This window comes from Cydia splendana, chromosome 3 (genome assembly GCF_910591565.1).
Source record: "Cydia splendana chromosome 3, ilCydSple1.2, whole genome shotgun sequence".
NCBI lineage: Eukaryota > Metazoa > Arthropoda > Insecta > Lepidoptera > Tortricidae > Cydia > Cydia splendana.
The window spans coordinates 13,274,911-13,300,582 of NC_085962.1; the positions used below are offsets into that span (position 1 = coordinate 13,274,911).

Below are 25,672 nucleotides of genomic sequence, written 5' to 3' on the forward strand. Positions count from 1 at the left end.
AAAAAACAAAATTTTTAAACAATTCTAGAGATTGACAGGGCAAGCTATGCGCCCGGCCGCCGCCGACCGGCTATTGCATATAGCGTGTTTATTTTCCTCACAATGATAACCATATTAATTCATTACGCTGTTTTTTCGATAATGCCGCTAGGATAATGCTCGCAAATCCTGATGACATTTTTGTTTTTTTAGGAGACTATAATGTATCTTATGCCTGTTGGTCCCTATGCCAGACTCAAATAGTCTTACTATGGAGTCCAGTGTTGACGCAACTGCAATCGTTCTTTCCGATTTTATCGCTTTGACTGGATTATGTCAATTTAATTCGTGTTATAATATAAATGGGCGAGTGCTTGATCTTGTTATGGCTAACGTAAGTTGTGAGGTTAGTGCTAGTTCATCCCCGCTTACGCCGGAAGATCCACAGCATAAGGCGTTGCATATATCTTTGGCTCTTAATTTGTTAAATTATTTACCTCAATTGAAACCTAACCATACAACTAAGCCGGTTTTCCGCCGTGGCGACTATAATTCTATCCGTAAGGAACTGTCCGAAACCGATTGGTCATGCTTATTAAATATGGATGTTGAGGGATCGGTCTCTTATTTTTATTCGGTTTTAAATAGACTTATATTAAATTATATTCCTCATAAATGTGTTAATTCGAAAAATGGGTACCCGCCATGGTTTTCCACTTCACTAATAAAGATTCGTAAACAAAAACTATCGGTACATAAGCGATGGAAAAAGTATAGAAATCCCCTTGATAGAGCGGAGTTCGTGTTTTTAAGATCCAGGGAGCATAAGATGGCTACTGAGTGTTATACGAGGGGCGTTCAAAATATTCTCGGTATTGATATCTTACAACCTCTTCTAAAATTTCCTTTGTTACTGGCCGCTAAGGTTTATTCATTGACATTAAAAAAAAGTATAATTCGAACCGAGATGTTCTTTTGTTTTTCTGCAATTGCTGAACAAACATGAACATCATGTGCGAATTGACAATGTTAACTAAATCAGAACATCAATGCGTCATAAGATTCTCGACAAAACAGGGTAAAAATAAAAAAACCATAAAAGAGGAAATGGATTGTGTTTACCGTGAGTCTGCTCCTTCTTTATCTACCATTTAAAAGTGGTCAAGCGAATTTAAGGGTGGAAGGGCTAGTATTGAAGATGACCCTAGACCTGGTCGGCCTGTAGTAGCTACTTCACAAGAAAATATTGATAAAGTGGAAAAACTTATATTGGAAGATGGTCGAGTGAAGGTAAAATCTATAGCTCAAGTAACCAATCTTTCTATTGGTATCGTACATGATATTATCCATGACCATCTTAATATGTCAAAAGTAAGTGCAAGATGGGTTCCGCGAATGCTGACTCGGCTTCAAAAAGACATGCGTGTAGCGTGTAGTTCCGATGTTATTGACCTGTGCGGTGAAAATCCTGATGAGGTGCTGCAAAGAATAGTTACTGGAGATTAAACCTGGGTTCATCATTATGACCCAGAGAGTAAACAAGAGTCCATGCAGTGGCACATTAAGGGTTCAGCTCATCCCAAGATGTTCAAGGTCGTCCCTTCAGCTGGCAAGGTCATGGCCACGATATTTTGGGATTCTGAAGGAATATTACTAATCGATTATAAAGAAAAAGGTGTAAATATCACAGGACAGTACTACGCTAACATTCAACGTCAATTAAAGGATGCTATCAAAGAAAAGAGGCGAGCAAAGATAACCAAAGGTGTTCTGCTTCTGCGTGACAACGCCCCCGTCCATACTGCTCATATTGCCAAGGCAGCTATTGTTGAATGTGGGTTTGAAACTGTTACTCACCCACCGTATAGTCCGGTCTTAGCCCCCAGCGTCTTCTTTTTGTTCCCCAATCTTAAAAAGGATCTGCATGGAATATTTTTTTTCTGATGATGAAGCATTGAAGGCGGCAGTGGAGGAGCATTTTTACACCAAAGACAAAAAAATTTTTTTATCGGGGATTTAAAAAAAATTGATCGATCTTTTAAGTGGATGAACATAGGGAGGGAGTATATTGAAAAATAAAAATATCAAACTTTTCGTACTTGTTTGTTTTCATTTTCATACCGAGAATATTTTGAACACCCCTCGTAAAATAGTTATTTGTACAACAAGAGATCAAAGTTTGATATTTCTTCGAGTGCTTATTTTGAGTCCCGTGCAAGCGAAAGATTCTATAATAGATTCACGAGCGTAGCGAGTGAATCTAATTTAGAATCTTGAGCGTAGTAAGGGATTCAAAAGCGCACGAGATGTAAATAACTTTGATCTCGTGTAGTACACAAAATTTTACGCCCTAAGTAGTTAGAACATACCTAGAGGGACAGAGATAATAAAACCCAAGTATATCGAACTTGTATTAGACCCCGCATGTTGAAATGACATTTGACTATAAAGGTCACTTGAATGTCATCTTGTCTCACTCAGTGAGCAAAATCGCATTTTGCTCACTGATTAAGACACACTCAGTGAGCAAAATGCGATTTTGCTCACTGAGTGAGACAAAATGACTCAGTGAGCAATATCGCATTTTGCTCACTGTTTTTAAGAAGCAAAGTACCCTTGTTCGATCTGCTGAGGTGAAAAATATATTTCACTAACCGAGGACAAAATACACAGTAATCCATCATATTTTTGGTCTTTTATGAAATCTAAATTTCCAAGTAATCTTGTACCCGATCAAATGTCTTACCTTCATGATACATCCAAGGATGGTCTCACTATAATACTTCAATGACTTTTTCAACTCAGTTTTTGTCCCTGATCATTCCGTTTCTCCCGACTGCCTACCTGTACCTGAAGACTCACTCATAGATCTTAGTAGTATAGATGTCACAGAGGACTGTGTTTATGGGTTTTTGCAGGGAGTAAACGCTGGGAAGGGTAGTGGTACCGACATGATCCATCCTTATTTCATTATTATGTGTGCCCAAGAGTTAGCAGCACCTCTAACTCAGATTTATAAAAAATCATTGTCAGGTGGTCATTTCCCAATGGTATGGAAAAAAGCTCTGATTACGCCTATTTACAAAAGCGGGGATGCTCACCTAGTGACAAACTATAGGCCAATTAGTAAATTAAATATTTTCGCAAAAATCTTGGAAAAAATAGTTTATAACAAAATTGCAGCTGCTTTTTGCCAACATATCGCGCCCAGTCAACATGGTTTTTGCCAAGGTAGAAGTGTTGAAACGAATTTACTTACCTTTTCTGATTTTTTTATTATTAATAAGTTAGCCTCTGGTAGCCAGGTGGATGCCGTGTATACCGATTTTTCGAAGTGTTTTGATAAAATTAATCATAATAATTTGATCATGAAACTACTCGACCTCGGTATACACGGTGACCTCCTGAGGTGGATTAAATTTTATCTGTCTAATCGTAGTCAAGCTGTGGCCTTAAAAGGTTATACATCTCGTTTTTCTCCCCATCCCCTCTGGAGTACCTCAGGGGTCGCACCTTGGTCCTTTATTCTTTATCTTATATATCAATGATATGGCGGCTTGTTTCCGTAGCTCTGAACACCTTATATACGCCGATGACACAAAGATTTATAAAGCTGTGTCTTCGGAAGCGGACTGCCTATTGTTGCAAAAAGATCTAGATAATTTCGTCCAATATTGTTCTAATAATCATTTGTTTTTAAACACAGAAAAATGTTTTGTTATAAGTTTTAATCGAAAACACAATCCGATAGTATATAATTATAATTTATCTGGTAATAACATAGCACGAGTCTCTTCCATTAAGAGCGCTCTTACAAGAAAAGTCGAAATAATGCAAAATTGATGATACTAGTCGACTAAATTCAGGACTTTGCGCTCATTATTAGAAACAATGAGTACTTGTTCCAGTAAAAGCGTCTTCTTATCTTTATAAATATCGTTGTAAATATTAGAAAAAGGACTTATTAAATTAGTAATGATTTTTTTTCTGATGGTCGTTTCCGAAAAACCCCGTGAAGCACTGAATGGCGAGCTCTTATTTGGAAATGTTGAGAATTTTACTCTGCTAAACCTGGCTATTTTGTGTTACTAATACCCTGTACTTTAGGCATATCAAACTATATTTTTCCTACATACCTTTGAGAAAGAGAAAATCAAAGTAAAACGAACTCGATTTTCTCTCCGAAACAAGTGTCAATTCCTACGAAAATCTACTTAATATCGAAGTCATTTTCATACTCAAGCAATCTGCAACGTTTGCTTATACTGTTGGTATACATTAGTGTTTATGAAATTCTACTATAATTTTTTGACAATTTTTTGAAAACTACTCTATATTACCGATGACGCGCGCTGCGCCAGCTCAGTGCCGCGGCAGAGCTTGTAGAGGCAGGACGTGTGTCGGTCGGCTCCGCACATTTTCAACGGCGACGACGAGGTTTTTTATCATTGTGTGCGGCGGGCGCCGTGTAAAACGCTATACTGTGTGCGTGTAAACCGCAACGAGAGACTTTGATCCTAGCACTGTTTTTATAGTATTATAATTTATAATGGTACAGTTTAATAAACTACCGGACAGGATTAAAAATATTTGAAACGACCTGACATTCTATATGTATTTATTTGACTCTAGATAGTACTCAGGGTCTGATGATGGAGCCGGAAGGTGGTCACCGGTACCAATCAACCATGCAACTAAACCACTTCGTGTTTAGGCTCGTTTTATTCATCTCAACAAGATCTTTGACACAAGATAGTACTCAGGGTCTGATGATGGAGCCGGAAGGTGGTCACCGGTACCAATCAACCATGCAACTAAACCACTTCGTGTTTGGGCTCGTTTGATTCGGCTCAACAAGATCTTTGACTTAAAATAGTACTCAGGGTCTGATGATGGAGCCGGAAGGTGGTCACCAGTACCAATCAACAATGCAACTAAACCACTTCGTGTTTAGGCTCGTTTTATTCGTCTCAACAAGATCTTTGACTTAAGATAGTACTCAGGGTCTGATGATGGAGCCGGAAGGTGGTCACCGGTACCAATCAACCATGCAACTAAACCACTTCGTGTTTGGGCTCGTTTGATTCGTCTCAACAAGATCTTTGGCACAAGATAATACTCAGGGTCTGATGATGGAGCCGGAAGGTGGTCACCGGTACCAATCAACCATGCAACTAAACCACTTCGTGTTTAGGCTCGTTTGATTCATCTCAACAAGATCTTTGACACAAGATAGTACTCAGGGTCTGATGATGGAGCCGGCAGGTGGTCACCGGTACCAATCAACCATGCCACTAAACCACTTCGTGTTTAGGCTCGTTTTATTCGTTTCTATAAGATCTTTGACACAAGATAGTACTCAGGGTCTGATGTTGGAGCCGGAAGGTGGTCACCGGTACCAATCAACCATGCAACTGAACCACTTCGTGTTTGGGCTCGTTTGATTCGTCTCAACAAGATCTTTGACACAAGATAGTACTCAGGGTCTGATGATGGAGCCGGCAGGTGGTCACCGGTACCAATCAACCATGCCACTAAACCACTTCGTGTTTAGGCTCGTTTTATTCGTTTCTATAAGATCTTTGACACAAGATAGTACTCAGGGTCTGATGATGGAGCCGGAAGGTGGTCACCGGTACCAATCAACCATGCAACTAAACCACTTCGTGTTTGGGCTCGTTTGATTCGTCTCAACAAGATCTTTGGCACAAGATAATACTCAGGGTCTGATGATGGAGCCGGAAGGTGGTCACCGGTACCAATCAACCATGCAACTAAACCACTTCGTGTTTAGGCTCGTTTGATTCGTCTCAACAAGATCTTTGACACAAGATAGTACTCAGGGTCTGATGATGGAGCCGGCAGGTGGTCACCGGTACCAATCAACCATGCCACTAAACCACTTCGTGTTTAGGCTCGTTTTATTCGTTTCTATAAGATCTTTGACACAAGATAGTACTCAGGGTCTGATGTTGGAGCCGGAAGGTGGTCACCGGTACCAATCAACCATGCAACTGAACCACTTCGTGTTTGGGCTCGTTTGATTTGTCGCAACAAGATCTTTGACACAAGGTAGTACTGAGGGTCTGATGATGGATCCGGAAGGTGGTGACCGGTACCAATCAACCATGCAACTAAACCACTTCGTGTTTGGGCTCGTTTGATTCGTCTCAACAAGATCTTTGGCACAAGATAATACTCAGGGTCTGATGATGGAGCCGGAAGGTGGTCACCGGTACCAATCAACCATGCAACTAAACCACTTCGTGTTTAGGCTCGTTTGATTCGTCTCAACAAGATCTTTGACACAAGATAGTACTCAGGGTCTGATGATGGAGCCGGCAGGTGGTCACCGGTACCAATCAACCATGCCACTAAACCACTTCGTGTTTAGGCTCGTTTGATTCGTCTCAACAAGACCTTGGACACAAGATAGTACTCAGGATCTGATGATGGAGCTGGAAGGTGGCCACGGGTACCAGTCTACCATGTAACTGAACCACTTCGTGTTTGGGCTCGTTTGATTTGTCGCAACAAGATCTTTGACACAAGGTAGTACTGAGGGTCTGATGATGGATCCGGAAGGTGGTGACCGGTACCAATCAACCATGCAACTAAACCACTTCGTGTTTGGCTTCGTTCGATTCGTCGCAACAAGATCTTTGGCACAAGTTAGTACTCAGGGTCTGATGATGGAGCTGGACTGTGGCCACGGGTACCAGTCTACCATGTAACTGAACCACTTCGTGTTTGGGCTCGTTTGATTTGTCGCAACAAGATCTTTGACACAAGGTAGTACTGAGGGTATGATGATGGATCCGGAAGGTGGTCACCGGTACCAATCAATCATGCAACTACACCACTTCGTGTTTGGCTTCGTTCGATTCGTCGCAACAAGATCTTTGACACAAGTTAGTACTCAGGGTCTGATGATGGAGCTGGACTGTGGCCACGGGTACCAGTCTACCATGTAACTGAACCACTCCGTGTTTGGGCTCGTTTGATTCGTCGCAATAAGATGTTTGACACAAGATACTACTCAGGGTCTGATGTTGGAGCTGATGATGATAGACAGGTACCCGTCGCCACCTTCGCGCTCCATCATCAGACCCTGAGTACTACCTTGTGTCAAAGATCTTGTTGAGATGAATAAAACGTGCCTAAACACGAAGTGGTTTAGTTGCATGGTTGATTGGTACCGGTGACCATCTTCCGGCTCCAACATCAGACCCTGAGTACTATCTTGTGTCAAAGATCTTATAGAAACGAATAAAACGAGCCTAAACACGAAGTGGTTTAGTGGCATGGTTGATTGGTACCGGTGACCACCTGCCGGCTCCATCATCAGACCCTGAGTACTATCTTGTGTCAAAGATCTTGTTGAGACGAATCAAACGAGCCTAAACACGAAGTGGTTTAGTTGCATGGTTGATTGGTACCGGTGACCACCCAACTAGCAAATCTATGTGCTATAAAAGTTGAGAGCACGTTTTTATTTTCGCTTTTTGGTGCTATAAAAGGTGTAAAAACAGTCGAATAAAAGTCCTGTAAGCGTTTACTCAACGCGAAAAGGCGCACTTATACAGACTAAAAGTGTTATAAAAATCGAGTAAGCGCTGTATAAGAAGCAAATCGATGCTGCAAGAGTTGAGTAAAAGTGGATAAAAGCGCTTCTAGTGTTTTAATAGCAACGATAGTGCTTTTATTCGACTATTTGTTCTATAAACATTAGCAATTTACGATTACTCAGTGAAAGTGTTCTATAAAAGCAGCCGCACTGCTTTTTCTCAGCAAAAATGTTTCGTAAAAGTAGCCGAATTGCTTTTACTCGGCATTTTAAATGTGTAAGAGTGCAGTAAATGCTTTTATTCAACTAATATGTGCTAAAAACGATCTCAGGTAAGCGATTATATTACAATTATTTTATTATGTTTGAGGCCTATGCACCTTCCGGCTCCATCATCAGACCCTGAGTATTATCTTGTGCCAAAGATCTTGTTGAGACGAATCAAACGAGCCCAAACACGAAGTTGTTTAGTTACATGATAGACTGGTACCCGTGGCCACCTTCCAGCTCCATCATCAGACCCTGTGTATCTTCAGTGTCAAAGATCTTGTTGAGACGAATCAAACGAGCCTAATCATGTTACTACATGGTTGATTGGTATCCGTGACCACCTTAATCATCATCAGATCCTCAGTACCAGTTCGTTTTTAAACCCTCGTTGATACAAACTTTACAACCTATAGGTACCAAATGCAATGACGAAACATGTAAATAAGCGAGTAGGTACCTATAATTTCTTTCGAGTAATATACCTTCATAAGTACGAGTATGGGGCTATTCATAAATTACGTCGTTTCAAATGGGAGGAGTGGGGGGGGGGGGTCTGGACATCGGATGATGGTAACATGACGTAGGAGGAAACAGATTCATCCGAAGCTTGATTTTTGGATGATTTGAGGGGTGGGGGGGGTCAAAAATCGTCAAAAATAGATGACGTAATTTATGAACAGCCCCTATGTACATTTGCACTGCATTTAGTATTTTCGTACTTACCAAATAACAGTTTTATAACTTTAAAAGTTAAGTACAGTTAGTGTTGTTATGGTTGATTTCAATATGCTTCGCGAAGGATCAAGAATGTTTAATCCATCATTGTAGTGCGAGTGTGGTAGAAGGGATCGGCATACTGAGCTCGCACGGCCTGCCGCAGCGCGTAAAATACCTAAACTCGCTCAACGCCGAAATGTAATAGCGCTCTTAAGGACTTAGGTGTCACTATGGACTCACAACTAAACTTTAATGAGCATATTGATAACTTATGTAAACGTGCATATAAAAGGTTAGGAATGATCCTTCGTGTCGGACAGCCCTTCAAGCGGCCAAATACTTATAAATTATTATTTTATTCTTTTGTTAGGAGTATCCTCGAATTCGGGAGTGTAATTTGGACACCTCAGTATCAAGTCCATATTGACCGCTTGGAGAGAATTCAAAACATTTTCTTAAAATCGTTAAGTTATAGAACAGGCACTTATTTTGTAAATTCTACCTTGGCTGCAAAACATTTTCGTGTACCTTCCCTTTTTAACCGTAGGATATACTTGGACGTTATGTTTTTGTTTAAAATTCTTAAAAATATTATTAATTGTCCTAATCTCCTAAGATTAGTTACTTTCAGTTGTCCGCATCACCCCTTACGCCCTCGATCGCTGTTTTATATTAGTTTTTCTGTCAAGAACTACTCCAGGCATACCTTTTTCAGACGAATTCCTAGTTACTATAATAAACATCTCTCCGAAATAGATTGCTTTCAAAATTCGATGTCTAGTCTAAAAACCATAGTTAAACGTAAGTTGTTTTAGTACCTAAGTATTGATATCAGTTTTTTCTATCTGATATTAATATGCAGTAGTTATAATTGTACTTACACAGTTAACATAATTTATAATTTATGAACCTCCAGGTCTTTTTTTATTGTATCTTTTGTTGCAGTACATCTTTTGTATTGTATTTTTGATATGTTTATATGACTGTTTGGTTTTTTCAAGTAATAAAAAAAAGGTAAATATATATACTAAGTATGTAGTACTAACAAGGGTTTCGCAGAACCGTAATAGTACCTACCCTAAAGTAATACCCTTTATCTACACACATATCATAAACCCTCTATGATGCCTTCTAAATCCGTAAATAATGGCCCACATTACGATAAACTGTTTTTTTACAGCAAATTTCTTATCTGTGAAAATGTGTAATAGCTTCATTACTATATCAAAATCGATTTGGTAATGCATTCAAATTTCGAACTCTAAAAAAAAAAGCAATTTGATTTCACCCCTATTCTAATATCAGTCGAGATGACGAAATGAAATGAAATGACAAATGCATACAATATTGACAAATATCGCATGTTAGTTGGTATCGAACGATATGGCAATCGACCCCGACTCTAGTTTGTCTCTGAACTAAAAAAAAACTACGGATGCGTGACGTGCGTGAAAAAAGTTTTCATTTGCCGCCATTTGACGTACAGTTAATACAGTTTATCTTTTAATTAGTTTGTAAGTAAAAAATAATGTGTTTTGTTGTTTTTAAAGTAACTATAACAAAAGTTTCATGTAAAATGTGCGATAAAGATATTTCGGAGACGCCACCTCATATCCGCGAGTTCCGCCAGAGAACAAAGTGGCCCCAATGTCGGCTGTAATATAAGGTTAGTGAATACATCATAGAAAGTTTATAATATGCGTGTAGATAAAGCAGTGTATGTAACTGTACATAATTAGGCATGTTAAAATACTCGTGTGATCTTTTTATGAAACTCATTTCATTCGTTTCATAAACCCACACTCGTATTTTAATGCCTTTCATTATGTAGCAGTCACATAAACTACTATTATGATATTTTAATAGGGATGATGACACATGTTGAATTTTAGAACAAAATTTAGTAAAATAGATAGCAAATGAGCAATTTATCACAATATTGTGGATATTAAAAAAATATATGGAAATAATACAAAAGCACAGCACCTGAAAGTTTCAAAATTTTTGTTCTATTTCAACTTCCAAAAACGACAAAAATAAGGATACCATTCGATTCCTCACATTTTATCCAAAAAAAGATTGTATGGAAACTATATACATAAACGCAATATTTCACCGACAAAATCGCAATTTTCTTGTTTTGTTCATACCACTCATACTTCAAGATGGACTCTCTGTGACCTTGACGTCACGGTCACATATCGTTTTGTTCGGGGCGTTTCGCGAGTGAAGTACGACTGTCGGACTTTGACTATCATTTCTGACTTTTGTATTGCTTTAATGCAATGGGTCCCATATAGACATTTGATCCTAAAAGCAAACGTGATCGATTGATACCATAAATGAAAATAAGTCATCTAGCCTATTGTGTGGCGAAACTTACCGTTTTGAGCTGTACGATTTCATTGTTTTGCAACGATTCGTTGATTGTCTTCGAGTTGTCGTTTTCGAGGTGTAGCTCTGCAAAAAAAGGAATATAATTATCAAGAATCCTTAGCTTAGCCATTAAATAGACTCGTTGAACACAATACACATTTGAGAAACTGCATAGCATAATAGTAGTCAGAGAAATGCATTTATTATGACGTGCAAGTCTGGCGATCGTAGATCTTGTTTCAAAAAATGTGGTAAGTTAAAAAAAACCTACAATAAAATTACTAAGAAATTAAATGATAGCTTCAAACTGACAGCATAGAGAAAATTGTTGCCAATTAAAAAAAAAAAACCATTCAGGCGAATCGCTGACCACACTCCGTGGTAGTGTCAGTGTGTTTCCATATGACCTCGCCTTGGTTTTTGTGCAGCAGTGGTCGTAAACTAAATATTACATATAAAGCATTCTTTACCATTTAGCATTTTGTCACTATTATATATATAAATCAAGCCGCTCTAAAGCTCGGTTTTCCTAGGATAGCGGTGCCGTCATATAGCGACCGTCTCCATACAAAATAATACGGCTAAATAAGGATGAGAAGTATTTTGTATGGAGACGGCCGCTATATGACGGCACCGCTATCCTAGGAAACCAGAGCTTAAGCAAGGCGGAATATAGCAATTAAAGGCTACTTATAGAAATCGGTGAAGTCCCACGGTCAAGGCTTATAATGGGTGACCTGAGGCCGCGACTCACCGGCGCCGGTGACGGTGTCGGTGTCGGCGGCGGCGGCGGGGCGGTTGTGGTCGTGCGCGCTCTGCCGCTTCTTGCGCACCGACTGCACCTTGCTGCCGGCCTCTCTCTCCACCAGCGCCGCGAGCTTAGCCTGCCGGAGAAATATAAGAGGTAACTAAATATACTGAGAAGATGTTTGCCAAATGGTGGCAATTTTTTTCCATTTAGGTGATCAAGTCAGAAATAAGTACATAATATAAAACTATATCACATAGAACAAAAGTTGGGGAATCAGTAGGACAATACAACATTAATATTCGAGATGATACATAAGTGGATTGGATTAAACTTAAACTTAATCTCCCTAATAAGGGGGCCACTGGACGGATGCTCTCTTAAGAATTAATGTAGTAATAGACATCACTACACCTTATAAAACAAAGTCTCCCACCGCGTCTGTCTCGTTTGTGTGTATGTATGTTCGCGATAAACTCAAAAACTACTGAACGGATTTTCATGCGGTTTTCTCCTATCAATAGTGATTCTTGAGGAAGGTTTAGGTGTATAATTTGTTAAGGTTTAGTGAAGTTAACCGTGCGAAGCCGGGGCGGGTCGCGAGTAAATAATAAAATAGGTAGAACGAGTGAATGCCCACGCGCACCTCTAGAGCGTCCTTCTCCTCCTGCAGCCGGCACAGCTGGCTGTCTCGCTCGCGCAGGTACTCGCCGCACGTCTCGCACTCCTCGTCGAGCTCCCTGCAGCGTTCCTTGTACTCTTCCAGCTCACGCTTGCATGTCTCCAACTCTAGCTTGGTTGCTTCCAGCTCCCTATATATAAAATAATAAAGAGACTCAAAGGTTATGAATTAAAGGGAATGAAGATTTCGGGCAGATTCTCGTGAGGGCTATTATAATTAAATACTAAGCAGAAACGTCTGCAAAAGGTTCAACAATACGTACAAGGCAACTGCAATAATATGTTCTTCGAAGGCCGCAAAAATATGTGACATGCGGTTATGGCTTTACAAATAAGATCGTGTCAGATATTTTTGCGGCCTTCGTTGTGTAACATATTATTGCTGGTGACTACTATCCTTCGATACGTTTGGGGATGAAAAACTTACTGTAGATATGAAAATATTCGCTGTCAACGGGTAAGTCTCGATAGCTTAGGGCCACTTGCGCCAAGAAACCCACCATCGTATTTTAATGCCTTTCATTACGTAACAGTCGCATAAACTACTATTAGGTGTTCGTCAAAAGGATGCGATGGACAAGTACTGACTGTAAGTTGGCCTTGTTGGCGGCGGCGCGCTCGACGGCCTTGTGCGTCTTGGCGATGGCCGCCTTCAGCTCGCTGTTCTTGAAGCGCAGCTCGTCCACGGAGCGCTGCAGCGCCTTGTTCTTCTCCACTTCGCGGTCGAACGACATTCGGTCCACCACCACCGAGTGCAGGTTCGCCCAGTCTGTACAATCGAGTGGTTGCATTTGAAACGTTACTATAAGCGTTTACTACAGATAAATTATTGTTTTAATCTAAAGTACCTAAGAAATCAGTTTTAGGAAAATATGTACCTACACGAAAATTTTGGACAACTTCTTACACTTTCATTGTGCGGTAATTGTTATTAAAAGTTGACGTTTGACAAATCAGTTACCACAAAAAGCACAAAATATGGCGCTGTACATCTTCTTCAGCTATCAAAATCGGGGCACGATTATTTCTAATGGTGCCCCAATACTGGTTGTTATATGACAGCCAGTGGAGCATTCCACGCGCTGTCCTGTACAAACGCATTTGATTTCCTGTGTTGCAACTTTTTTTCGGCATTTAAAGCAGGCGATTATTTTTCTGTGCATATTTTTGACCATATGTCATGGAAAAGGAAACTCTTATACCTGCAAATCTTCAGAAAACTCGCGTTTGTACGGGACAAACGGTAGACAATTTCATGGAATGCTTCCAGTGGAAGCACCATTAGATACACATCTCTTATACAATCAATAAATTTTTGCTTGCAAAATATTTTAAACCCAAACGAGTTAGGAGCATACAAAAGTAAACCAACATGTACCTTCATCCGTGTTGACTGAAGCGTTTGAGAAACTGCGTTGCGCGTCCTTTTGACCGCGGACGATACTCGCGTTCTGCAGCTTGTCATTCAGCGTGGCGATTTGTTGCTGCAAATAATTATTATTAATAGTGACACGAACTTTGCCGCCATACCATCGCCCACACTGTTAACTGTCCAATCAACAGTAACTGTAACAGTTAAGAGTGTTTCTGTTTGTACAATCGAAATTACGCCCTCATTTTAAAACGACATTCTGTAATAACAAGGAAGGAAATGGATAGATTCGCACGCTTCTGGTAAGCATCGGTAGCTCGGTTAGTTAAGAGCCATTGGACCGGTGTTCCAAAAGGTTGATTCGAATATTGCTCGAAGCGGTGAATTTATTAAAAACTTCATTAAAAAAAAAATATTTTTCCCAGTAGTAATTGGGACTTTATGTTAGCTATATACTGCCCTCCTGCCAAATAGCGCTATCTCAATAACAAATGATTTCTAAAATGGAATTATCAGAGCTATATAAACTAAAGTATAAGTTGGTAATTAATTTCTTTTGAAATAGCGCTATTTGGCTTAGCGTTACTTGTACCATCCCACTAACCCGGGGTTAAGCGGTTAAGCCGTTAACCCAGTCCCAGTGTCAAATTGTACTATAACCATGCTAACTCCAGTTTTAACCGGTTAACCCCGGGTTAGTGGGATGTTGCAAGTGGCGCTAAAGTAGAGCAAATTTCATGTTTAATTTTACCTGTAAATCTTTATTCTTGGCGCTTAGCTGCGTGCACTGTTCGTCCCTTTCTCGCAGGTACTCGGCGCATATCTCGCACTCTTCATCCACTTCACGGTACCTCTCTCTTAGCTCTTCTAACTCTTGCTGGCAGAGCTGGAGACGGTCTTTCAGCGATGCTACTTCACTGTAAAAACATGCAGTATTATTACGGAGAAAACCAATGTAGTTTCTCGTATTTTAAATTAAACTAGCGGCCCGCCCCGGCTTCGCACGGGTTACACAAAACCTTAACAAATTATACACCTAAACCTTCATCATCATCAAGAATCACCCTATTGATAGGTGTTAATGTGTAAATCCGTTCAGTAGTTTTCTTAATTTATCGCGAACATAAAGACATAGACAAACAGACGCGGTCTTTGGGGGGACTTTGTTTTATAAGGTGTAGTGCAGCGGTCGGCAACCTTTTAACAGCCAAGGGCCACATAGTAGCTTACGAAGTTGACGCGGGCCGCACTTTGGTAATATTTGTGACTTTGACGTTGGTCAATATTACATACAAAATAGCCAGGGAGGCTCGCGGGCCGCAAGCGAGAGGTTCGCGGGCCGCTTGTTGCTGACCGCTGGTGTAGTGGTAACAGAACTTCTGATTCAGAAGAAACACAACGAAGGGGTGAATAAAATACATGGGCCAAATAAGAGTACAAACGGTTACAACATTTTTTAGTTTCTTCTAATGCTGTACTATTTTTGAACGTATTTTTTTATTTTAATTCTTCGGGGGCAGCTCGTGGACTATTATATAGCACAGCATGTATCGTTAAGTTTGTCCGTTGTGTTTTTGTTAGTTGAAGTGCTGCTAGTTACATTTAAAATGGTGCATCAAAGTATTGGTGTGATTCATTTCTTACCTGTCATGATCGCCGCCGTTGGTCTTGAGCTCATTCAGCGGTTTCATGGGTTCTGAGAAAGTAAGTTAAAGTCATAAAAAAGCATAAGGTAATGCTATATAATTCATGTTGGTTAGGCATGAAATATTAGCATAAACGACCGTATATTTTGATTGGCTGGAATAAAAAAAATTGTCATTGTAGCTTCAAGACAAAATACTTAATATATTTATTTCAACTCGATAACTTCAGGTGATCTTGTAAGCAAAAAAGGGTCTCGACATACCCACGCAAAATTTCCTTATTATGGCATATATATATATATGTCGGAGCCTGACACCAGAAAGACGTATTGCAGCGTTATTGTTCATTATTTTAGACGCCTGTATAAAATCGGTTAGCAATGTTGAGCTACGTATTATTTGGTTGTAACGTAATAAATAAAGTTGCGTAGAGAGTAACGCCATCTATTGGCGTGTTGTTGAACTAAGATGACAGGTAGAAGGCTTTGGAACGTCGAGAGATTTCTCTTGAGTGAGCGTAGGCACGAGTTGGCATTTTTGTCGGTATGTTGGTAGACTGGTCGAGCAGGTTTGCCAACTTGACTGGAGGCGGGAGCAGTGTGGCTCCGCCGCTGGTAGTTCTTCTTGATCGGGCCGCGCTAGAGATCGGACGTACTCGTTAGCCAACCTCGTGCCTAACTCGCTACGTTCCTGAAGGCTTATACCTGAAGGATTATTCTGATAGCTTATAGAATCCAGCGTTCTTTAATCATTTAGCTAAGTGTTTTATTTCAAGTGTTATTTTGATTTCTTATGTTTCATTAGAAGCTTACTTTTGTGAAATAAAGAAAGGATTTGTTATGTGTTGTTTTGAAAAGATTTGTCCCTCTGAGTTTGTTGCCGGTCCCATATAAGACTAAATCTTTTCAGGTCAGAGGTGTAGGGTTGTAGCCATGGTATAATAATATACTCCGCCTGGTACTCCATTCCCGTCTTTTCTAGGTCACCTAACTGACACGGGCCTACGTCATCATGCGACAGCGCTATATGAGAATATGCGATAGCGCTATATATAGCGGCCATGTTGTTGTGACGTAGGCCCGTGTCACTCTGGGAATGGAAGACCATGTTTTATTAGACTATGGGTTGTAGCCGGCCTAGTTTGACTTGAATAAAGATTTAAACGGTTTCTTTTTACTTTCATATCGCTCCCTTGAGTTAAAAATAGCAATTAGTTCTTTTAAACATTTAGTACTGAAGTATAGTAGGCACTAGTATGGTTAACGAGTCCTAATGTTTATTTCATGCACTGGTAGCAATGGTAGCATACTGGTTTAGCTGTGAAGTAATACATTATCGTACTACCCCCACGCGCCCACCGCCTTTAGGACCATCGGTATTCGATATATATATATATATATATATATATATATATATAGGGGGAAAGCGCCCACAGGGTTTTCAGCGAATGTAGCCGCAGGTTAGGTTAGTTAGAGTTGACGCGTGACCAGAGGGCTGGGTCATATCTAGCGCAGCGGATCAGCATTGCCATACAACGTGGCAATGCTGCCAGCCTTCAGGGCACGCTGCCGATAGACGGCGATTTGGGCCAAATTTTCTATTTATAGTTTATTTTTAAGCTTAGTTTTTAATTTTAGTTTGTATTTCCTATTTTAAGGCTGTTTATTGTTTCGTTTAATGAGTATTTGACTATATATAAATAAATAAACTATTATATACCTAAATGCTAATAAAAAAACCTTGTATATCAATATGCGTGGTGCGGTGCATGTCGTGCAGGCTCTGGCGGCGCCGGCGTCGCTCCTGCGCGCTCGACGGCCGCGGTAACTCTTCGCTCTGAAATATGCAACGTTTTCTTTGGATATGTTGATGTGTAGTGTACACTTATTTAGAGTAAGTCCATGTAGTCAGCTGCAGAGATAAGTGACCCCCCCCCCCCCCCTTCATAGAAATTTGTTTACACACACACACACACATACGGTGGCAGTTTGACTAAAACTTGACGGAATCTCAGTTCAGTTGGCAACACTATAACGAAACGTTCCGAATGCCGATGCCGGTGTGTTGAGCAATATATAACAACAACAACACGACTGGCAGGGTGACCTAAATGCAAACTGTAGAGTGTAGAGACAACATGTTGTGCGCACACGCATACACAAGTGACGTTACACGCTTCAAGGGCATCGTTATAGTCCGACAAGAAATTGTAGGAAATTATTGAGGGTGCCATTTCCTACGTAACTTAAGCGGTCACTTTTTTAATGGCAAGAATTTAGTATGGTTTTTTTTAGTTCTATCTTATTTAATATCTACTATTTTATGTCGCACTGTAGTCTGAAGGGATGAGCAGTTTTAACGTCGAACGTGACGGTACTAGAATTACTATAAGATCGAGAATACTCAAGATAATCTCCTTATATGTGTAGTACATTACATAGCCATATTATTGCTACTTACCTCGTCGTGTCGAGATTGGAAGCTGTCAGATCTGCAAACAAACTTTTATCTTAGTTTTAGTTCATAGTGAAATATGTCTAAATAAAATTTGAAATAAAATTCTTAAATAATTTACCTCCTATTTCTGGCAGGAGTGCTGCGGTTGGAATGGTCATCCACGTCCATAAACATGTCGTCAGGATTCTCCTGCGTACTGAAGTAGGCTTCCATTTTCTTGTGGTCTGAAACATTACAGCAAAATATCAGTTATACAACATAAACCATATTGAACTAGACGCGGCTGATGCTCGGACTTAGCGACTCCATTTCAGTGGTTAAATTATACACACTTTCGTAATCAAGTTCAATTCGATAACGTACCAAATGGATTCAATGGATACAAGCGCGTGAATGTGTGATGATATCGACAAGTGTCCGAGGTACAAGTACATCAACGATATCCGGGAGTACCTAGTATTCGAGGTATGCGTATGTCCTCATTGCGTCGTAATCCTCAGTATTGAGGGTCGTGACCTCCCTTTTGAATCACCTTCTCTCTGACGATCTCTCTCTATCTGGTTCTGTCCTTGGCGGTGGGGAGAGCCATGTGGACTGTGGAGTCAAGAGTGGTGCGGATCTGGTCGGACCAACATATTGGACTGCGTCCACGTCCAGCGTATGTAGGACTTGGATAATTTGAACTACCCACCAGGTTCTTTGTCATCTCCGATGACCCGCTTGGAGTCGAGCAGGCTCTGGCGACGGCGGCGCGCGTCGCCCGTGCCGCACAGGGAGCCGCGCGCCCGCGTAGACTCCACACACCTCTCTAACTCGATGACGCGTCGCTACAGGAAAAATATTCAATACTTTATTATTACACTCAGAACATTAAGGGAAATAGAGATATATAATACTATTGAAAACAGAGTATTTTAACAGTTAATTACGATACAATTGCGGAAAGTAGGAAATTGTCAATGAGTGGTGATAAATTAAAACATGACCGAAGGGAGTGTTTTAAATTAGACATAAGTGGTGCTACTCTCCTCTTTAAGGACTATATTATGTTCTGTAAAACGTTGTACGATGCGATACTATAAATACCTAACTACTATAGTATAAATGACTTAGACATAGCCCAAATGGACCCAAACCCATCCTATTCATATCTAAACATGGTCCAGCGAGAAGTCCGCGAAAAGCGGCAATAATAGCGAGATATGATGGATTCAGAAAACCATTTGAGAAAACCAGACTCAAATGGTTTTCCGAAGCCTTCATATGGAGCGGATCCTTCGCTGGAAAACATTAATCAAAAATAATTTACCTCTAAAGATTGCTTCGCCTCTCTCAAATCTTGAAATTCTTGCTGACGCTCCTTCTTGTCTTCAGTGAGTGATTCAAGTTCTTTTTGCAGAGTTTCACAGCGCTGGGACAACTCCTTTAACTCTTTATCCTTTGTTTCCTTTTCTTCTTTGAGTCTAGAAAAGTGTAAACATAATGATTATTTTTGTGTCACTAATGTGGTTAGGATTATAATTATTATAAAATCTGACTGTTATATTTAATTAACTAAAAGTTACCTGCTTATTATCTTGCACTGTATCTCAGCCGTCTTTTCATGGGTCTTCATATTCAACTTCAATCGAGAGCAGAGTTCAGTGGCCTCCTCAAACTGTTTTTTAAACACGGCATTTTGTTCCAACAGCGACTTAGCTTCCATTTTCAAACCCTCGATTACGCTCATGCTTTCCTTCATAGACTGATTCAGAGTTAGTATTTCGGCAGTTAATTTATCTAGTTCGGATTTATTCTTTTTTATAGTGTCATCGGCTTTAGCTAGTTGTAAAGCGTTCTGTTCGCTTTCATTTGTGATTACGTCATTAACTGACCTTAGGTTCTTGTTTTCATGTTGCAAGTTGTTTATAGATTCCATTAGCTCCGCGATTTTAGCTTTAGTTCCAGAATCGTTAGTATTTTGTTCGGTTTTCTGGAGCTGCAAATTCTGTAGTAAACTGTCTGTTTCATTCACAGTAGTCTTTAATATACCTAATTCTTGCGTTAAGATTTCTACAGTTTTAACATTGGCGTCATTTTCCTCTACTTTTCTTTTGTAAACTGCATCAAGTTGCTCATGTAATGATTTCAGAGTTTCTAGGTCTTCGTTTTTAATAATTAACTCATTTGTAGCATTTTTGCAGAGCTCACGTAATTGTTCAACTTGAGACTTTAAATATTCTATTTCTTGGTCTTTTTCTTCTAACATAGTCTTAGATTTTGTAACTTCTAGAGCAAGGTTGTGTTTTTCTTGCAAAGCTATGTCTCTTTGATTCGATTGATCTATAAACTTTTCAGTCAAAATTGATATTTTTCTATTTACTGACCAATTTTCGTCAATGTCATTCTGTGTCAAAATGTTACTCTCAATTAGTTTCTGGCAGCTATTGCTAATTAATTTAGCTAGATCCTGTTCTCTTTGAACTATATCCAGAGTAACTGCACTAGTGATTTCGTGAACTTTTTCCTTCTGCGCTTTGAGCAGATTGTACTCTTTCTCCTGTTCACTTAGCTGGCATTTCATTTGATTAAGATTATCAGTAACACTACTAAATTCTGTGGTTAGAAGCTCCATGTGTTCCTGTAGCTCCGAGTACCGGTCCATTATTTCTAACAAGTCACTTTTATGTTTGTTTACTACTTTGTCTATAAGGTTTTCAAATACATTTACACTGGATATGTCGAAGTCTTTATCCATGATACTCAAGATATTGTTTTTGAACTGCGTAACTAATACTGTATTTTTGTCCGCATCACAATTAGATATTTCTTCATTCATAGAATGTATATTATCCCTTATTTGTTGTAGCGTATGAGCTATGCTAACAAGGCGATTGTCTTTTTCTTTTATTTCCTCATTAACTTTAGAATACTCAAAGGTAACTTCATTAATTTTTTCATGTAACTGATTTCTAGATTCTTCAAAATCTTTTAATTTGTTGACAAGGTTTTCCACTTCGTTCCCATGTCTTGCAACAAGGTTATCATAAAACATTTTCATTATATCGATTATTTTTATTTCCTCAGTACAGTGGTTTTCGGCACCGGTTTTCTCTATGTAATAATTAAAGCAATCTGCTTTATCCAGAGCATAAAAGTCAACAGACCGTTCTTCAGGTATTTCAGATGCTAATTTGAATTTATTAGGCTTTGGACTAACTACGTGTAATTCTTTCGAAAATGAGAAGACGTTAGATTCTCTCATACTCTCGTCGAGATCCATGTCATGAGTCATGGATAATTCACCACGTTCGAGGTGGCTTTTAATGGTAGCTACGTCCTCTGATATAGTTCTACAATCTTCTCTGCCAGCCATAAGTTCATTTTGAAGCGTAGACAACTTATTGCAACGCGAAGAACTCTCAGAATCACTGCGACTCCTATTTAGCACTGATTTAGATGCCGATGGACTACCAGGAGCGCTGGTATTTTGAGCACATCGTGTACACGTCACGGTGTTACCTTTGATCAATTCTTCTAGGTCAGCACATTTAACACTTAACGCTTTATTGTTCTCTTTTAAAGTCTCAACTTCTTTTCTTAGATCGTCAGATTCATCAATAGCCTCCATTACTTGTGTTGAAAGAACATCATTTTCCTCTTGCAGCTTAACACATTCTCCATTTTTAGAGGAAAGCTTATTTGTTAACTGATCTATCAAGTTGAATTGTTTATTATTGTCCTTTTCCAATGCAATGATTTTTAAAGCTAATCGATCATTGGCTAAAATGCCTTCATTAAGGTTGTTATATCTTTCTTCTAAATCTGATTTTTGTAGCTTAACTTCAAGCAATTCTTGTGTCATTTTTTCTATATCTTCAGCCATATTTTCGTAGTTCGGCTTAATTTTGCCATTCATACAATACTCGCACAAGTTACTGTTTGGATGATTATTGACAAGTATTTCTTGTGTCACATCATGTAAATCACTGTGAAGTTTGATTGGACTGTTTTGAGCATCAATTTTATGAATAACAGGTTTCACATTATTTGAAAGTTTTTCGATTTTTTCATGCAGTGAAAAATTTTCTGCTTTTAATGCGGTTAACTTTTCTGACATTTTTTCATTTTCAACCGAAAGCATTTGTAATTGCGTGTGTAATATATTAGGATCTATAGTTTCAATTACGTCAGTATTAATTTCGGTTTCAAAATATACTTGCGTGCCGTCTAAACAGGTCTGGTCCTGGACCAGTAAAGTGTTGTCGACAGATGCTAACGTCACATTAGTGTCTAGCATCAAAAGATCTCCGTCTAAAGTAGATTCATCTTTGAAAGCAGAGCTATTTCTGTCTAAAACTTCCGGCAGAGAGAATCTTTTTATATTAGCTTCCAGCCTATTTACCAAAGCAGTATTTTTCAATATTGAGCTTAGTTCCTGTAATGATTTTTTAAACTCAGGCAAGTCTCTCTGGCACACATTATAGATTCGATTATTGTGATGCTGCAAAACTTTGACCTGAGACTTAAGCAGTTTGTTTTCAGCATATGTTGTAGCGGTTAAGGTTGATAAATTTGTTTTATGACTAGAAATTTTCTTTTGCAACTCATGTGCAGGTTCCATTAGTAACTTAAGTTCTGTGCGAATTTCTTCTTGTTCTTTTAATAAGTTAACATTAACACCCTCTAGATAATCCATTTTAGCCTTTAGTTCCAAGTTTTCATCTAAGATTATGCATTTTTCCGTTAACAATTTGTCACAGTCGCAGACGTCAGTTTGTGTTTCAGCACATGTAGTTCTGAAATTGGTAGCAGAACTTGAAACTGAATTCAGCTCCGCTTCACTTGGCTGAATAGCGTCTATGATTCGGTTACAGCATAAAGTTAACAGGCTTTGTGGTGAGTAATTAGCTGGCTCAACTAATAAATTACTTACAGATCGACGAATTGACTGTTTCTGATCCCCTTCTAGGTCACTAAAGTCTGGCCCAACAGTAAATGGCTCATTACTTTTTATCGATAGAGATCTTTTCGCCGAGTTTTGTGATTGTAGCTCAAGTTCACTGTTGCTGAACTGTAATTCCAATAGTTGTTGCTTCATTGCGTCCTCTAATACGGAGAAATTATTCTTCCATTCTTCAATTTTCAATTCCAAATTTTCTATCATAAAGACTTTTTCTCTCAACTCTGTTTGAAGTTGTCTTAGTATTTCATTACTTTTCAGTAAGTCAACGCTTGTTTTATTGTGATCTATTTTCATTTGTTCTAATTCAGCCATTAAACAACTATTTTCGTTTTCTGTATAGGATAATTTACTTATTAGTTGTTGATTTTGTTCTTTCATTACTTCAAGTAATTCCATGGTTACGTCGATTTCTTCAGTATTATTGGTTAAGTTGTTAGATTTTGACACCACGACGTCATTCGTAGCCCTCTCCAAAATATTAATTATTTTACTGTAAACATCACTACTAATAATACTTTCAAATTGATATACGTCACTTTGGCTATCTATATTTCTTAACAAACTAGCAGCGGCCTTATATATGTTATCTAAAAGACAACCTTGATTACATATTGTTTCTTCAAGTTTTTTGGAAAGCTGCTGCAATTCTAAACGCTTTTCATCTAACAGCTTCTCGTTCTCTGTAAGGTCACGTTTTAAGTTTGCAATTTCGTCTTTCTTAGTTTGTAAAATTTCATCGAACTCAGTTTGACTATTGTGAACTGTAGACTTAAGGCTTTCTACTTCACTTCTGGATACCACATCCACTTGTAAGACTTTTTGTAACTGCAGACGCAAATTATTTTCTTCGTTTTTTATTGAAGTTATTAACTCTTCTTTTTCAATAATACCACGGTTTAAAATTTCATACCTTTCACTGGTTAGCTGCAGTTCTTCATTAAGATCAGAATTTTGTTTGTTAAGTTCATGTAATTCCTTTTTAATGTCTTCAATTTCTGCGGTTAGTTCAGAAACGAGATGAGTTTGTTTTTCTTTCTCATCTACAAGGTTGCTATTATCACAAATTAAAGACTTCACTTGTGATCGGAGTTCCTCAATTTCTACCTGCAGTTTATTGTAATTGTTCATCGTTGATTCTTTTTCAGATATGATTTTGTTAGCGGCATTTGCGACCGAGTCTAATAGGCTGTAAAGCTCGTCGAAAGTAGATGCGTTGTCAGGTAACAATTCCTCTTCATTCGTGTCTGCTATATGTGTCAACAAAAGTAGCTGTACTCTCTTTACAGAGGATTTCCATTTGCTTAGATAATTCTTATATTCTACTTGCTCGCTACTAAGGGAATTTATAAGACTCTCTTTCGTTACAATTTCGCTTTTTAATTCATCTATAAGGTTGTCTTTACTGTGAACTTTTTGCTGTTGTTCTTGATATCCATCATTTTCTTTCTCTAATACACTTATGTTGTTCTTAAATTCAGTTAAGTTTGTCAACAATTTATCATGGTTTTCGTTAAGCTCTTGTAACTGAAGGGTATATTCTTGATTTTCTTTCTCTAATTCAATAACACGTTTATTTAATTCACAACTTTGTTTTTCAGCATTCAATAATTTATTGGAGAGGTCATCTGCATTTTTGACTAAGTCCGTGTTATCTTCCATCAATTTCTTTATAACATTCATGTTTTCCTGGATGTGTTCTTTAGTGTTATGTGAGACGTCAACGAGTTTGATAATTTCTTCTTCTTTTTTTTCAAGTTGTTTTTTCAGTAAATCTGTATCAGACGAAGCATGCAGTAATTTATCAGACAGGTCATCGGCATTTTTGGCCAAGTTCTTATTTTCTTCTATTAATTTGTTTATAACATTTATGTTTTCCTGTATTTGCTGTTTTGAACTAGTTGCATCTTCAGTGAGTCTTATAATCTCTTCCTCTTTTTCTTCAAGTCGTTTTTTCAATAATTCATTATCAGAGACGGCATTGAGTAATTTTTCATGATTCTCATTGAAATCGCGTAACTGATGGGTATATTCGAAATTTTCTTTCTCTAAATTCTTAATACATTTCTCTAATTCACAACTCTGTTTTTCAGCATTCAATAACTTCTCAGAGAGTTCATCAGTATTTTTGACCAAATCTTTGTTATCTTCCATTAGTTTGTTTATCATATTTATGTTTTCCTGTATTTGCTCTTTCGACGTATGTGCTTCTTCAATGAGCTTCATGATCTCTTTTTCTTTTTCTTCGAGTAGTTTTGTCAACAGCTCAGTATCAGAAGAACATGTTTCAATATGATTCGACTTTAATTGTTCAATCTCTTTGTTGCGTGACTCAAGGACATTTTTAAATGAATGTATAATATTTCTCATATTTTCATTATTAGCTATGAATTTTTCTTCGTTGTCAATCATTCTTTCTAAAGAAATATCATTAGAATAGAAATCAACATTGTCAATATTTTTGTCCATTAATTTAGTTTGTAACTCTTTGACAACTATCTCATATGATTCGATATCACTATTCGCAGATTCTAAGTTTTGTTTTTGGCAATTTATAGTAGAATTTAAAGTATCTATAGATGATTTTAGAAGACTATTCTCCTCTTCAGTATATTTTAAAAGGGCATTTGTTTTGACAATTTGGTCACGCAATTCTGTGCAGATACTCTCGAGTGATTCAATTTTTAGTTTATATTGTAAAATATCAGTTTCTAAATTAACAATAACATCAGTTTTCGCGTTGCTATCAGTTCGCATTTCATCTACCAGCCGCTGCAGTTGACCTGAAGGCTCGTTACTAGATGAATCTATACTGCTGTCATTGTCACTTACCAAAGATATGTCTTTAGACATATCCATAAAATTGCCGAGGTCTTTTTCAAATGTTCTAGACAGTGATTTACCTGAAACTGGAAGA

At 38.5% G+C, this 25,672-nt stretch overlaps 1 protein-coding gene across 1 annotated transcript in view; it reads right to left on the bottom strand.

Moving 5' to 3' along the window:
- The window catches only part of LOC134806540 (kinesin-related protein 4-like), a 49,718-nt gene that overhangs the window by 2,621 nt on the left and 21,425 nt on the right, over positions 1-25,672 (bottom strand). The window contains exons 14-26 of the mRNA XM_063779839.1: positions 19,379-25,664; positions 19,123-19,276; positions 18,505-18,640; positions 17,932-18,037; positions 17,817-17,847; positions 17,096-17,192; positions 15,355-15,406; positions 14,462-14,627; positions 13,717-13,822; positions 12,927-13,107; positions 12,304-12,469; positions 11,664-11,793; positions 10,917-10,993 (exon numbers count right to left, since the gene is read on the bottom strand). Coding sequence (XP_063635909.1) covers positions 10,917-10,993; positions 11,664-11,793; positions 12,304-12,469; positions 12,927-13,107; positions 13,717-13,822; positions 14,462-14,627; positions 15,355-15,406; positions 17,096-17,192; positions 17,817-17,847; positions 17,932-18,037; positions 18,505-18,640; positions 19,123-19,276; positions 19,379-25,664 — 7,688 coding nt within the window. The remainder of the gene's footprint in view (positions 1-10,916; positions 10,994-11,663; positions 11,794-12,303; positions 12,470-12,926; positions 13,108-13,716; positions 13,823-14,461; positions 14,628-15,354; positions 15,407-17,095; positions 17,193-17,816; positions 17,848-17,931; positions 18,038-18,504; positions 18,641-19,122; positions 19,277-19,378; positions 25,665-25,672) is intronic.